Raw genomic sequence first — 15,998 nt, 5'->3', positions numbered from 1 at the left:
GACCCATGGAGACTCACAGTCCCTTCTTTTGTAGCATCATCAGAACGATGTGTAACCAAGTCATGCAGCTGCTGGCAGTGTGTTCCCGGGTGCACGAACCATCACACCGGCATCGTGCACGCCTGACCGTCGGCGCGATGTTTCGTGGTTTGATCATACAAGCTGTTTCATTGTGAGTCACCCTGAGTTGTACTTTATTTGCAATATGTGTGAAGGGGCCCGAAAAGATGTATCGAGTGGTCATCTGTTAGAGGGCACAAAGTTACTTTTGCATCAGAATGGAAATTAAAATGGGAAGGACTGGATAACAGGCCCCCATCTGCCTACCTTCCAGAGCTCCTCCAGCTTGTTGATCTGCTGAGCAGCAATCTGACGGGCACGAAGCTGCTCCTGCTCCGACGGGATTTTCACCAGCCAGGACAGAAAGCAGCGGTCCTGGATCAGTGGCTGCCACTGGGAGCTGTCCCAATTGATGTCCTTCAGGCTACTCTGGCTAGCACAGGGCTGCCTGCACGAAGACACAAAGTTGACAAAAATATGCCTGTGCAGTTCTAAGACCCTGATGAGACTGGGGATGGCATTCGCCAAGCTTAAACCAGATTTTTTTCTGAATGATCGTTTTCTATCGGACTTAGAGCAGGTAGTTTAGTGGAATAAGGAGTTGAGATATATATACATATATATATATATACATATATATATATATATATACATATACATATATATATATATATATACATATACATATATATATATATATATATATATATATATATATATACATATATATATATATACACATACATACATACATACATACACACACGAGGTCTGTTAGAAAAGTATCCGACCTTTTTATTTTTTGCAAAAACCATATGGATTTGAATCACGTGTGATTGCATCAGCCAAGCTTGAACCTTCGTGCGCATGCGTGAGTTTTTTCACGCCTGTCAGTTGCGTCATTCGCCTGTGAGCAGGCTTTGTGTGAGCAGTGGTCCACCCCTCTCGTCGGATTTTTATTGCGAATAAAATGTCTCAATGATATGGAGCTTTGCTGCATCAAATTTTTCCAGAAACTGTGAGAGACCTCCAGGTGGACACCATTCGGAAAATTCAGATGGCTTTCAGGGACGATTTTATGGGGATTACACAGATTAAGGAGTGCTCCAGCCGGTTTAAAGACCGCCCACAGCGTCTGAGAGCGCGGCGCACTCCGAGCGCCGATCGACAGGCTGAAACCCCGCTGAAACAACCAGATAATTTCCAAAGTGAAGGCTTTGTTGATCCGGGACGTCGTCTGACTTCCACAGAAATGGCAGAAGACGTGGACATCACCACTTTTTCGGCACATTCCACTGTTACAGGAGTTTTTGTCATGGAAAGAGGAGCGGAGGAATGCACCACAGAGCCGCGAATGGCGCGGGACAAAAGCACCTCCGTGTTGGTCTCACAGGACGGCTTTCAGATGGCTTTTCAGTCGTGTGACTATCCGAGAAATTGTGAATGAGCTGGACATGCCAGGACATGTCCTGTGAGGCTTCATCACGGCGTTGCTTTGCACCATGCGTCTCCGTCCCGACGCGCAAATTTCTCCGCACGTTTGTCTCAATGTGCCGAAAAAGTGCTGATGTCCACATCTTCTGCAATTTCTGTGGAAGTCAGACGACGTCCCAGATCAACAAAGCCTTCACTTTGGAAATGAACAGCACATTCCACTGTTACAGGAGTTTTTGTCATGGAAAAAGAAGTGGAGGGATGCGCCACGGAGCCGCTCATGGCGCGGACAAAAACACCTCCGTGCTGGTCTCACAGGACAGCTTTCAGGTGGCTTTTCAGTTGTGTGACTATCCGAGAAATTGTGAATGAGCTGGACATGCCAGGACATGTCCTGTGAGGCTTCATTACAGCGTTGCTTTGCGCCATGCGGCTCCGTCCCGACGCGCGAATTTCTCCGCTCCTCTTTCCATGACAAAAACTCTAACAGTGGAATGTGCTGTTCATTTCCAAAGTGAAGGCTTTGTTGATCTGGGACGTCGTCTGACTTCCACAGAAATTGCAGAAGACGTGGACATCAGCACTTTTTCGGCACATTGAGACAGACGTGAGGAGAAATTTGCGCGTCGGGACGGAGACGCATGGCGCAAAGCAACGCTGTAATGAAGCCTCACAGGACATGTTCTGGCATATCCAGCTCATTCACAATTTCTCGGATAGTCACACGACTGAAAAGCCACTGAACGCCGTCTGAAAGCCATCTGAAAGCCGTCCTGCGAGAATGGTGTCCACCTGGAGGTCTCTCATAGTTTCTGGAAAAATTTGATGCAGCAAAGCTCCAAATCGTTCAGACATTTTATTCGCAATAAAAATCCGACGAGAGGGGTGGACCACTGCTCACACAAAGCCTGCTCACAGGTGAATGACGCAACCGACAGGCGTGAAAAAACTCACGCATGCGCACGAAGGTTCAAGCTTGGCTGATGCAATGACACGTGATTCAAATCCATATGGTTTTTGCAAAAAAATAAAAAGGTCGGATACTTTTCTAACAGACCTCGTATACAAACACCCCAATTTGGCCAACTGAGCTTAGTTCTGTAGCTTAGTCTGAGGTGAGAATAATTTAAAAATACAATATGATGGCACTGCTGAAGTTTAAATGCTCGGCTAAAGTTAGCTTAGCCTTTTAGTACAGTTGAGCTGAGTGAACGCTTTAATTACCAAATAAAGGTACAGCTTTTTTGTTACTTCTGAGACCACAAAAAGCTCTCAACTTTAAATAACTTAAACAAGTGTTTTTTCCATTTTTTTTAACTGTTTAGTGTTTCTTTATATTTATTTATTTGTCCCAATCAGGAACATTTGTTGTGCATGCAACCTAAACTCAGACGCACTTCACAAACTTCCAGTGATGAGCTGAACACCATGAAATCTAATCGGAAGAAAACATCTCTGCTCTGGTCGAAGTTGCAGAAGAGACCTTCATCTGGTTAAATGTCCCGAGAGTCCAGCAAACCAACATCTACGGTTCTAAATAAAACAAAAGCTCTTTAAACAGCAACAATTTTATTATTTTAAAAAAGCTGTTTCATTTTATATTTTAACATTAAATGAAAAGATCATTTAAAAAGGCCATGAAGTCAAAGTTCAGTCAAAAGACATTTGCACAGGTAGAAGCTCTGCCCCTATTGTGCACAATTTTAAAATATTCACAATCAGTCAAATTCATATTTTAGAAACTACTCTGTCCTGATCACAACATTAAAGGCACATATTCTGATGTAATTACAAGTTGAAATGACTCAATTAAAAAATGATTCTATCATGAGGTTTATGTCACATAATCTACAATCACACTGCAGTCATTGTTAAATCATCTCCTGTTGCATTTACAATAAACATTTGTATTTATTTACAGTGTCTGTTTTTCTGGTTGAAATATGAAGAATCTACCAGATTTAAAAACGTACACATTTCTCCATGCTATTTTATTTGTCTAAAAATAAATGTCCAAGGTCAATTATGTTAAACAAGAAATCATTTAATCTGAAATAACAGGTAAGTATGGTTTTAATGTACAGATTTACAGATAAAGAAAGGTTTCTAAAGAATATTTTATTTTTTTACTTTTTTAATTGCAAGTGTTCTATGGTTGTTGTTGTTTTTTTTTTTACAGTAATCAGAAATTAATTTTGAGGTACAAAAAAAAAAAAAACATTTGCAAGAATTTTCTTCAGAAAACTGCTGTTTATAAATGAGCACTTCTGTGACACATTTCTGCTACTGCAGTCTTCCATGTTTTGGCCTGATGCCTCCTTTCCATTGGACAGTGGGAAGCTACATCACAGCGCACAGCAGCGAAAGTTGGATTGGGCTGAACTTTGACCGTGGCAGCTTGACAACAAGCGGCAATGTGCGCTCCTGGGGAGGCGTCGCTTTAGCTCGGTTTTAAAACACGAAGCATCTCATTAAAAATAATGCTTTTTAGACTGATCTGCAACGCTGCTGACGCTTCCGGTGTGAAAGCCCCTTAAGATCTGATTTCAAAGTATCTGATGATGGACGAGCAGAGCGATTCGATGATATACTTCTGTCAGGACCAGGCTTGGGGAGTAACGGAATACATGTAACGGCGTTACGTAATTAGGATACAAAAAAAAAAAAAAAAAAAACGTAACTGTATTCCGCTACAGTTACAGAAAAAAAAAAAAAGACGTATTCAGATTACAGGTATATTTAGTAAAAATGGGGATTACTTCACAGGATTACAATTTAAATGCATTTTATGATATTATCCAGGGTTCTTGCTAGCGCAGACTTGCGTTACAGCCCGTTACGCTATAATTTTGGACAGTTACGCTTATTTTTGACCGTTACGATTCTCAATACAGCGTCTGTAATCAACCGTTTCTGCAGCGTGACTCCAGTTTGAAGCGTGAATCGAAGCAATGCTTCGATTCAATGGCTCGTGGCTCTTTGATTCGCTGCTCTTCAGAAGCGGTAAGTCCGCTTCTTAACCCCTCTCAAAGCCATTAAAACTAACTGGGACTCTGGTCTTGTTGCAGTCGAGAAACGAGAATCGGCCTCCGTTTTGTCACAGCTTCAAATGCTGTGCGGCTCTCTGACTCTGTCTCTCTGAGACAGAGCCCGCTCGGAATTAATAACTTCAAACCAAATCGCCGCTTTAAATAAAATGACACCTCTTACAAACATTGCAATACAGACAATAAACTACAAATCGACTAAAACGTTTTTTTCCTCCCAAAATGAGATGTGTTGCATTCTTTATGAACCTGACCTGCAGCACATCTGCAAGAGCTGCAGCTCACAGGTATGGAAAGACATTCATGCCAATAATAATGTCTGAAAGGAAATGCTTTTGACAAAAACTAACAGATTTTATCTCTGTTTATGTCCAGAGATCAAGGATCCACCATGTAGAGTTTATTATGTCCAGAGTTTAAGGATCCAGTAACCAATTTCATATTTATTTACTTTAAGACTCAATAAAATGTTGTTCAATTTCAATTTAATCAGCTTATAAAGCGCCAAATTACAACAAAAGCCGTCTCAAGGTGCCTCACACAGAGCAGTTAAACATAAAAAAAATTAAAATAAATAAATTAAAAAATTCAAATACCTAATTAAAAACATAAGTAAAAGAATAACACATAAAATAAAAACTACTCCTAAGAAAGAGATTAAAATAGGTTTTAAGTCTTGACTTAAAAATGTCCATGGACTCCAACTGCCTCACTGAGGGCCATGTACTGGCTAACCCAGAATGAGACTGCCCACTCAACAAATTTCCCCAGCCTTCTGGACATGATGAAGGAACTTGGGCTGTTGTACCTGGCTTTTCCCCATTGGGTACCCCTTGAATAGCCAATTTTTAGCTTAAATTCTCAAAAGCTGCTCCCTCGACATAACCACTACGCTACAATTTTATCCTAGCTAGAACACTGTTATCAGTATTTTTTTTTTTTTCTTTTCTTTGAAACGAAAACGTCCCTTCGTGAACAGCGACATGACGTCTCCTAACCGGGCAAAATACACTCAACAAAAATATAAACGCAACACTTTTGGTTTTGCTCCCATTTTGTATGAGATGAACTCAAAGATCTAAAACTTTTTCCACATACACAATATCACCACTTCCCTCAAATATTGTTCACAAACCAGTCTAAATCTGTGATAGTGAGCACTTCTCCTTTGCTGAGATAATCCATCCCACCTCACAGGTGTGCCATATCAGATGCTGATTAGACACCATGATTAGTGCACAGGTGTGCCTTAGACTGTCCACAATAAAAGGCCACTCTGAAAGGTGCAGTTTGTTTATTGGGGGGGATACCAGTCAGTATCTGGTGTGACCACCATTTGCCTCATGCAGTGCAACACATCTCCTTCGCATAGAGTTGATCAGGTTGTCAATTGTGGCCTGTGGAATGTTGGTCCACTCCTCTTCAATGGCTGTGCGAAGTTGCTGGATATTGGCAGGAACTGGTACACTCTGTCGTATACGCCGGTCCAGAGCATCCCAAACATGCTCAATGGGTGACATGTCCGGTGAGTATGGCAGCCATGCAAGAACTGGGACATTTTCTGCTTCCAAGAATTGTGTACAGATCCTGCAACATGGGGCCGTGCATTATCCTGCTTGCAACATGAGGTGATGTTCTTGGATGTATGGCACAACAATGGGCCTCAGGATCTCGTCACGGTATCTCTGTGCATTCAAAATGCCATCAATAAAATGCACCTGTGTTCTTCGTCCATAACAGACGCCTGCCCGTACCATAACCCCACCGCCACCATGGGCCACTCGATCCACAACATTGACATCAGAAAACCGCTCACCCACATGATGCCACACACGCTGTCTGCCATCTGCCCTGAACAGTGTGAACCAGGATTCATCCGTGAAGAGAACACCTCTCCAACGTGCCAAACGCCAGCGAATGTGAGCATTTGCCCACTCAAGTCGGCTACGACGACGAACTGGAGTCAGGTCGAGACCCCGATGAGGACGACGAGCATGCAGATGAGCTTCCCTGAGATGGTCTCTGACAGTTTGTGCAGAAATTCGTTGGTTATGCAAACCGACTGTTTCAGCAGCTGTCCGAGTTGCTGGTCTCAGACGATCTTGGAGGTGAACATGCTGGATGTGGAGGTCCTGGGCTGGTGTGGTTACACGTGGTGTTGTGGTTGTGAGGCTGGTTGGATGTACTGCCAATTCTCTGAAACGCCTTTGGAGACGGCTTATGGTAGAGAAATGAACATTCAATACACGAGCAACAGCTCTGGTTGACATTCCTGCTGTCAGCATGCCAATTGCATGCTCCCTCAAATCTTGCGACATCTGTGGCATTGTGCTGTGTGATAAAACTGCACCTTTCAGAGTGGCCTTTTATTGTGGGCAGTCTAAGGCACACCTGTGCACTAATCATGGTGTCTAATCAGCATCTTGATATGGCACACCTGTGAGGTGGGATGGATTATCTCAGCAAAAGAGAAGTGCTCACTATCACAGATTTAGACTGGTTTGTGAACAATATTTGAGGGAAATGGTGATATTGTGTATGTGGAAAAAGTTTTAGATCTTTGAGTTCATCTCATACAAAATGGGAGCAAAACCAAAAGTGTTGCGTTTATATTTTTGTTGAGTGTATTAATGAAGTACCCGGATGTTAATGCATTTTCAATGGAGATCCACGACTGGACACACTCAGAAAAATGCTCACAAAATACATGTTAAAAAATGCCATTTTGACCTGGATATTGAGCCAGTAAAATTAAATCACATTAAATTATGTCAGGAAAGTATTAAACTTACTCTGACACTCAAACATTCCCAAATATTAGTGTTGAAAGTTACACGGATCTGCGCTGTTTAAGCTGCTGAGCTGAGGCGTCCTGCAGCAGCTGTTAAACGCAGCTCCTAAAACCATTACAATACATTTATATACATATTATATTTTACACAATTATCCTTTATTGACCAAGTTTCATTCATGAAGTCAGTGGTGTGTGTACACATCTCTATGTGTAGGTGTGACTGTGAGCGGCACAGCGCGGGTCATTATAATCTCATTATTTTAAGGTGCAAATTTAAAAAAATCCCCAGTCTCGTCGAACAATTTTAACCACTAATGACAAGTATTTTAACTAGACATTGGTCTAGCAGTGGAAAATATCAACAAGACATAGTGAAGAGTTAATGGTCCGAGTCATCGGGCGACACAGGTACGGCAGGAAACACAGCTTGTTTATCAATCAATCAATCAATCAATTTTTTTATATAGCGCCAAATCACAACAAACAGTTGCCCCAAGGCGCTTTATATTGTAAGGCAAGGCCATACAATAATTATGTAAAACCCCAACGGTCAAAACGACCCCCTGTGAGCAAGCACTTGGCTACAGTGGGAAGGAAAAACTCCCTTTTAACAGGAAGAAACCTCCAGCAGAACCAGGCTCAGGGAGGGGCAGTCTTCTGCTGGGACTGGTTGGGGCTGAGGGAGAGAACCAGGAAAAAGACATGCTGTGGAGGGGGCAGAGATCGATCACTAATGATTAAATGCAGAGTGGTGCATACAGAGCAAAAAGAGAAAGAAACAGTGCATCATGGGAACCCCCCAGCAGTCTACGTCTATAGCAGCATAAGTAAGGGATGGTTCAGGGTCACCTGATCCAGCCCTAACTATAAGCTTTAGCAAAAAGGAAAGTTTTAAGCCTAATCTTAAAGTAGAGAGGGTGTCTGTCTCCCTGATCTGAATTGGGAGCTGGTTCCACAGGAGAGGAGCCTGAAAGCTGAAGGCTCTGCCTCCCATTCTACTCTTACAAACCCTAGGAACTACAAGTAAGCCTGCAGTCTTAGATCGAAGCGCTCTATTGGGTGATATGGTACTACGAGGTCCCTAAGATAAGATGGGACCTGATATTCAAAACCTTATAAGTAAGAAGAAGAATTTAAATTCTATTCTAGAATTAACAGGAAGCCAATGAAGAGAGGCCAATATGGGTGAGATATGCTCTCTCCTTCTAGTCCCCGTCAGTACTCTAGCTGCAGCATTTTGAATTAACTGAAGGCTTTTTAGGGAACTTTTAGGACAACCTGATAATAATGAATTACAATAGTCCAGCCTAGAGGAAATAATGCATGAATTAGTTTTTCAGCATCACTCTGAGACAACACCTTTCTGATTTTAGAGATATTGCGTAAATGCAAAAAAGCAGTCCTACATATTTGTTTAATATGCGCATTGAATGACATATCCTGATCAAAAATGACTCCAAGATTTCCACAGTATTACTAGAGGTCAGGGTAATGCCATCCAGAGTAAGGATCTGGTTAGACACCAAGTTTCTAAGATTTGTGGGGCCAAGTACAATAACTTCAGTTTTATCTGAGTTTAAAAGCAGAAAATTAGAGGTCATCCATGTCTTTATGTCTGTAAGACAATCCTGCAGTTTAGCTAATTGGTGTGTGTCCTCTGGCTTCATGGATAGATAAAGCTGGGTATCATCTGTGTAACAATGAAAATTTAAGCATACCGTCTAATAATACTGCCTAAGGGAAGCATGTATAAAGTGAATAAAATTGGTCCTAGCACAGAACCTTGTGGAACTCCATAATTAACTTTAGTCTGTGAAGAAGATTCCACATTTACATGAACAAATTGTAATCTATTAGACAATATGATTCAAACCACCGCAGCGCAGTGCCTTTAATACCTATGGCATGCTCTAATCTCTGTAATAAAATTTTATGGTCAACAGTATCAAAAGCAGCACTGAGGTCTAACAGAACAAGCACAGAGATGAGTCCACTGTCCGAGGCCATAAGAAGATCATTTGTAACCTTCACTAATGCTGTTTCTGTACTATGATGAATTCTAAAACCTGACTGAAACTCTTCAAATAGACCATTCCTCTGCAGATGATCAGTTAGCTGTTTTACAACTACCCTTTCAAGAATTTTTGAGAGAAAAGTTTATCATCCAAATATCACGGACAAAGTGACAAGAACCAAAACCACTTACTTATGGAAGGAAATATTGTCTCCCTTGTTCCTCCGTTTGTGGCTTTGCCAACATGCACAGCTTTCCGGCATATTCCACGTTTCTTGAACGTCTATGCACGCAAATCACTAACTTGCCCGGAATTAAAATGGCGATCTGGCCTCCTTATTGACAGGATTTACTTAATGGTTTTCATTATGCTTTTTTTCTTATTTTGAAAGTTCAATAAGTGGACTGATATCTTAAACATGGTGCAAATTTACTGAACAAGTAGTAGACTTTTTTTTGTTTTGTATATTCTTCTGCAAGCCACTTTTAATTACAAATTCATCCACACACGCCTGAGTTTTCATTATCCTTCATTTGTTTGGCATTTTTTGTTGAAAATTTAGCAGGTGAACACTGGGTGTGATTAAAACAATATTGTGGCGCTCTTAATTCATAATGTGAAGTAAAACAGAGTATGCCATGTAAAAGAAACAGTTTTATTTTTGCTTAATAAACTGTACTATGTAGTCAAGACTATTTATATTTAGTTTCTTTTGTCTGTATTAGCATATTTGATATTGGAGTAATCCAGAAGTAATTGAAAGTAATCAAAGTACATTACTTTAATATTACGGTACTTGGATTACGAGTACGTTACTGATTACATTTTTCAACAGGTAATAAGTAACTGTATCAGAATACATTTTTAAAGTAACCCTCCCATCCCTGGTCAGGACATACAGGCCTTGGAGGCATTCATCACAGAACAGAACATGATGTGTGTTACCTGCACAGGAGCACCACCACTGAATCAGCCTTGGCCGGAATAAAGCCCAGGAGGAAGACATTTCTGCAGCCGCAGTTGTAACACTCGAGTACAGTCTCACCAAGGGGCCCATCTTTATGCAGTGTCACCTCTTTGCATTTGGCCCTCACCAAATGATTTACAATGTGGCTGGAAGTTAAAAAATAATAATAATTCAATAAACCATCAACCATACCACTACTGACGATTTCAGTTTCAAGGTAACAATCACCGTCAATGGTAAGTGGACAGTATTCATATAGTGCTTTTTCCATCTGCATCAGACACTCAAAGCGCTTTACAAATAATACCTCACACAGTTGCCCATGCCATGGGCACTAACACACCCCCATACCATCACAGATGCTGGCTTTTGAACTTTGCGCTGGTAACAATCTGGATGGTCTTTTTCCTCTTTTGTTCGGAAGGCAGGACGTCCATAATGTCCAAAACCAATCTGAAACGTGGACTCATCAGACCACAGCACACTTTTCCACTTTGCGTCTGTCCATTACAAATGAGCTCGGGCCCAGAGAAGGCGGCAGCTTTTCTGGATGTTGTTGATGTATGGCTTTGGCTTTGCATGGTAAAGTTTTAACTTGCACTTGCAGATGTAGCGACGAACTGTGTTAATTGACAATGGTTTTCTGAAGTGTTCCTAAGCCCATGCGGTAAGATCCATTACACAATGATGTCGGTTTTAATGCAGTGCTGTCTGAGGGATTGAAGATCACGGCATTCAATGTTGGTTTTCAGCCTTGCTGCTTATGTGTAGAAAGTTCTCCAAATTCTCTGAATCTTCTGATTATATTATGGACTGTAGATGATGGAATCCTAAATTCCATGCAATTGAACATTGAGAAACATTGTTCTTAAACTGTTGGACTATTTTTTTCACGCAGTTGTTCACAAAGTGGTGAACCTCGCCCCATCTTTGCTTGTGAATGGCTGAGCCTTTTGGGGATGCTCCTTTTACACCCAATCATGACACTCATCTGTTTCCAATTAACCTGTTCACCTGTGGAATGTTCCAAACTGGTGTTCTTTGAGCATTCATCAACTTTCCCAGTCTTTTGTTGCCCTGTCCCAGCTTTTTTGAAATGTGTTGCAGGCATTTGAAAATGAGCAAATATTTGCACAAAAACGTCTATCAGTTTGAACATTAAATATATTGTCTTTGTGGTGTATTCAATTGAATATAGGTTAAAGAGGATTTTCAAATCATTGTATTGTGTTTTTATTTACATTTCACACAACATCCCAAATTCATTGGAATTGGGGTTGTACTTTAAAAGTATGAACTGAATGCGGTTGGAATGTAATATATGTGTCAACAAACTGTAAATTTATACATAACTGCTGTATGACATAAGATAAACAGAGAAAGGCAGTTATTAAGATAAGTACACAGATGAGACAAAACTGTAGTTTAGGGATGAGGCCAATCCGATCCAACATCGGTATTGGGTTCCAATACAAATGTAATTCATGGGTCGGAAAACTGCGATCCAATTTGTGGACATTTCCAATGTAGGAGCCACGTCTGTCTGTGTGCATGTTTTCTGCTGAAAAGTTTCTAAAAGGGATTCCCTGCTGGCTGCAAACTGTGGAATGGATTTCCTGAATGGAAGAGCGTCTCAATGAGACACAGCGTAATGAGCCACTCCTCCTTTCAGGAGGAGCATGAGGATTTTTTTTTAGCTGGGACCAGAAAGAAAAAAAGGACCTGGCCGGAAGGGTGTGATGATTTACCCAGAATGACTGACTCCAATATGAGTAAATAAAGTAGGCTAGTTTTGTTTGTTTTTTTTTAAGGTGGTTCCTTGTTGCATTTATTCTTAATTCTTTTACCAAAACATCAAATCTCGGCTGGCATCTTAGATGTGCCTTCTGGCAAATTGTAGCTAAACTTTCAGATCTTCTTTTTAAGAAAATCCTCCTCTATACCACTTCATCATGAAGCTGTATAACTGGGGATACAAAATATCCTCATAAAATCAACAATAATGATAATAATGATATTAAAGCAAACAGAGCTCTGGTATTGGAATAGTATCTGTATTGCTACATATCCAAATTCTGGTACTGGGATGGGATTTGAAGTGAGAAAATGTGGATCGGTGCATCTCTATTGTAGTTATGGCTAGAAAGACTGTAGAGGGTTTGTTTTTGGTCTTTGCCCAACCTTTCACTTAGATGCCCTGAAATGCGAGACTCAAAGCAACTGGTTTACTTTGGCTACACACCTGCCAGATGTGTTTCCTCGTCCATTGCAGAACCACTTCTTGCTGGTATTGCAGTACACCACACATGCCGGGTCATGGATCCCACAATAGCTGAAAAATAGCATATCAAAGCTAGTAACTTAAAAAATAATGACAATTTAGATACTGCTGCATTTATGGGACTATAAATCAGGCTCTTCACACAATCTAAACTTCATAAGGACATTAGACCATTCTGAGTTTACAATGATCCACAAGCAACAGAAGTCTTGGCGGCAGCCAGATCGGCCCTTTGGACAGACCATCTTATTTCAAAATACATGTACATTCAAAACCACACATATGTTAACAAGCAGAAAGTTTCTACTTGGGCTACATTCGCACAAATCCTTTCTGAATTATTGTGTGGCTTTCTGACTGTTATTTGAGTTTTAGAACATAACTGGTGTGGAACAAATAGAATATAATGATTTGAATTCTGTGAAATATTACTGTAAATCTCATCGCAGAATGGTACCAGATATGTCTATGGGATATTACATTTTTTTGATTGACCTCGTATAGCATACCAGAATTTTTTTTTTTCCCCCCCCTTTATATGCCCTTTTAATCTGAAGATGTGCAAACTTAACATCTGTTGTTTTGAGGCATCGTGTTAACAACCAGAAGGCAATGGACTCCATCTTTTCACTCACTTTTTTCAGGATAAATGTCTAGGATTTTCCAAAGGCCTTGGGGGGGTGGGGGGTCGGCAATACATCTCAAATTGGATTCACAGACATCTGAACACAAATGTGGCCACAACCCAGCTAGCTCGGGAATCACGACATCAAATTTCCTCACTATGTTTATGCGCCCACAGCATCTTAACTGTGGCGGTATTCAGTGCTGCAATGGCAAAGACAGCAAACAACCACCTTTTTCTGCGGTGCCTTCTCTCCAAAGAAAGCTGCCAGGTGTGTTCTCTTCCATGACACATACACACCTATGTCCACATCTGTGTGCAGGCACGCACACACACACCTGCGCTCACACGTCCAGAAAATTTTGACCAAATTCTTAGGTGAAACAGCAAACAATTCAGCTTGACCCAGAATAGGTTTGGACACACGTGTAGGATGAGCTGGATTTGAAACAGGAGCCGGATTGACGACCCCAGTCTGAACAGGGTCAAATTGCATTTGCGTACAACTGCTGTAAAGGCATGTAGTGGTTGTTTTTTTTTTTCTTTTATTATTTTCATACTAATAGCCAAACATAGTTACAGGATGGGAAGGCTGTGGAGTGCAGCTAACTTCATTTGGACTTATTCTTCAAAACGTTTTGGTCTAGAATTATGCAGTCTTTTACAGGACATGAGTGTTTCCTGTGTTCCTCTGCTCTGAAAATTGACCAAACAGCCAGAGTGGATTTTTGTGTGCAGGTGTCAATAATACAACTGGATATTTTGATGTTCATGTATGATCGATCAGCAGTGTTATGTTTCTGACCGTACTCAAAAAGTTTTATTTGGAATTTATTTTTTATTTGCTTATTTCTTGTAGCGTAGAGTTTTAGAGTGGAAGCAAATAAATGAATTTTAGGGAGATGCCAATCCTGGATGCATGATCCACAGGACATGAAATTTTCTCTGCGTGTATACAAATATTTCTTGTCACTCTCTACTCCACAGAACATGCGTATAGAATTCATGTTTAGGGATACCATTTTTGTACTTGTAGACACTTTGTTGACATTTTGATGTCAGGTATAAACAGAATCAACCAACTGCACTGCAACCATGTGCAGTGTCTGTCAGAAACAGTGTGCATCAAGATTGGACCTGTTCAATCATCTCCGCGTCCACTATCCCATCTGAGATCAACCAAGATCTTCCTCGCTACAGAAGCATTGACATAATGACAAAAACTTTCAAGACTTATTTCGGGACTCTTTTCTTGTGTGTACCTTGGGGGGGTAGCATCACTTTTGGATTAATCATGCTGACTTACCATAAACACGTTGAAAAACAAAGAAACGTAACATTTGACTTATTGTGGCGTGATCACCATAAACGTTGTGGAATGCCCCCATATGCCACCATAGCATGGTGGTGCTGCTGGCCGTGTACCTGCAAGCGTGGACAGGCAGATCTTTCGTGTAATAGGTATCCTCCTCGTCCTCCTCGAAGTTGAGTTCCCCCAACAACTGGCTGGCTTTGACCACAGAATCATCCACTCCTCCGTTAAGCAGCCCCGCATCAGGACCGTTCACCTGCAACACCGGAAATGCATTAGCTACTAAACAAACTACGCTAACGGCTAACAGCAACACCGTGCAATTTAAAATAAGCCCACTTTACAATATTAACAATTCATTCCAAACATCATAACTTTAGATTTTGATAAATTTAGTAACTTAACACGAGACATCTAACAACTCTAATGCTATAGTTTGCGGTCTAGGTAGCTAGCAGCGATATGCTAACTAGCAGTAGCATCAAGCTAAGATGAAGCTAACAGCCGCTTCACACCAGTTATTGTGTGTTCCTGTGACATCGCAAGCTACAGACCTGACCGTCTAGCTGGCTCTGGGTCTGGCCTTGAGTCTGCGTTTGACTCGGAAGAGTGAAGTCGGTGAAGTCGTACTCGGAGCCCTGGGTATCCGCTCCAAGTAGCTCAGTTTCCTCGGTGTCCAGGAAAGTAAGGGTCTGCGAGCTCGGCCCGTACGCCTCCACACTCATCGCGATATAAACGGTTTCTGTTACGGCTTCACAGATCACCAGAATCCACACGTTGACCGCTCAGTGATGAACGGGTTAGAAGACGTCGGTGACAGAATGTTCTGAAGCAAAAACAAAAGAAAACCTGGAACGGAACGGAACGGAACAGAACAGAGCCTCGAAAGCTCCAACGAACAGTGTCGGACTCGAGCGCCGATCGACCTGTGACGTCTACGCAGAGCTACTGCGAAGAAGAATCAACGACAGAACTCTCACTCTGCCTTCAATACAGGAACCCAAATAACCAAACACCACCTGGTGGCAAGATAGTAGATTTACACGTTAAAACTACGTTGAACAAACTACATTTAATTCTTGGGGTTTGATTTTTAGTTGGCCTTTTCTTAGTTGATCAGATTGTTACTAATAATCTGAGGTGCATAATGCAGACATGCAGTTATCATGTACTTATCAGCTATGCCTCTGCAGCTACTACAGCTCTATTCTTTAAAAAATGGGCACCTGTACACTTCCCCACTCTTCAGTCCTCTCACTAGTATGTCATCAGTACCAACTGCCTTTCCACTCTTGATAACTGTCCTCACGTCATCCTTATCTCTTGTACTTCTGATTCACTGTCTCCACATCATCCATCAATCATTCCCATTTTCTTCATTCATCAACTCCTCAAAGTACTCGCTCCACCTATTCAGCACTCTCGCTTGTCAGCAAATTTCCTACTGCAACAACCCTCACGTG

General features: G+C 41.3%; 1 protein-coding gene across 1 annotated transcript in view; it reads right to left on the bottom strand.

Annotated features, from left to right (window-relative positions):
• The window catches only part of LOC117518116 (regulator of nonsense transcripts 1-like), a 70,892-nt gene extending 55,474 nt beyond the window's left edge, over nucleotides 1–15,418 (bottom strand). Inside the window, 5 exon segments of the mRNA XM_034179179.1 lie at nucleotides 328–508; nucleotides 10,296–10,463; nucleotides 12,560–12,649; nucleotides 14,649–14,791; nucleotides 15,090–15,418. Coding sequence (XP_034035070.1) covers nucleotides 328–508; nucleotides 10,296–10,463; nucleotides 12,560–12,649; nucleotides 14,649–14,791; nucleotides 15,090–15,260 — 753 coding nt within the window. The 5' untranslated portion in view covers nucleotides 15,261–15,418.
• Between the last annotated feature and the right edge of the window lie 580 nt (nucleotides 15,419–15,998).

This window comes from Thalassophryne amazonica, chromosome 10, assembly GCF_902500255.1.
Source record: "Thalassophryne amazonica chromosome 10, fThaAma1.1, whole genome shotgun sequence".
Taxonomy (NCBI): domain Eukaryota; kingdom Metazoa; phylum Chordata; class Actinopteri; order Batrachoidiformes; family Batrachoididae; genus Thalassophryne; species Thalassophryne amazonica.
The sequence above is the reverse complement of the archived record's forward strand: the minus strand, read 5'-3'. Positions and strand labels throughout refer to the sequence as shown.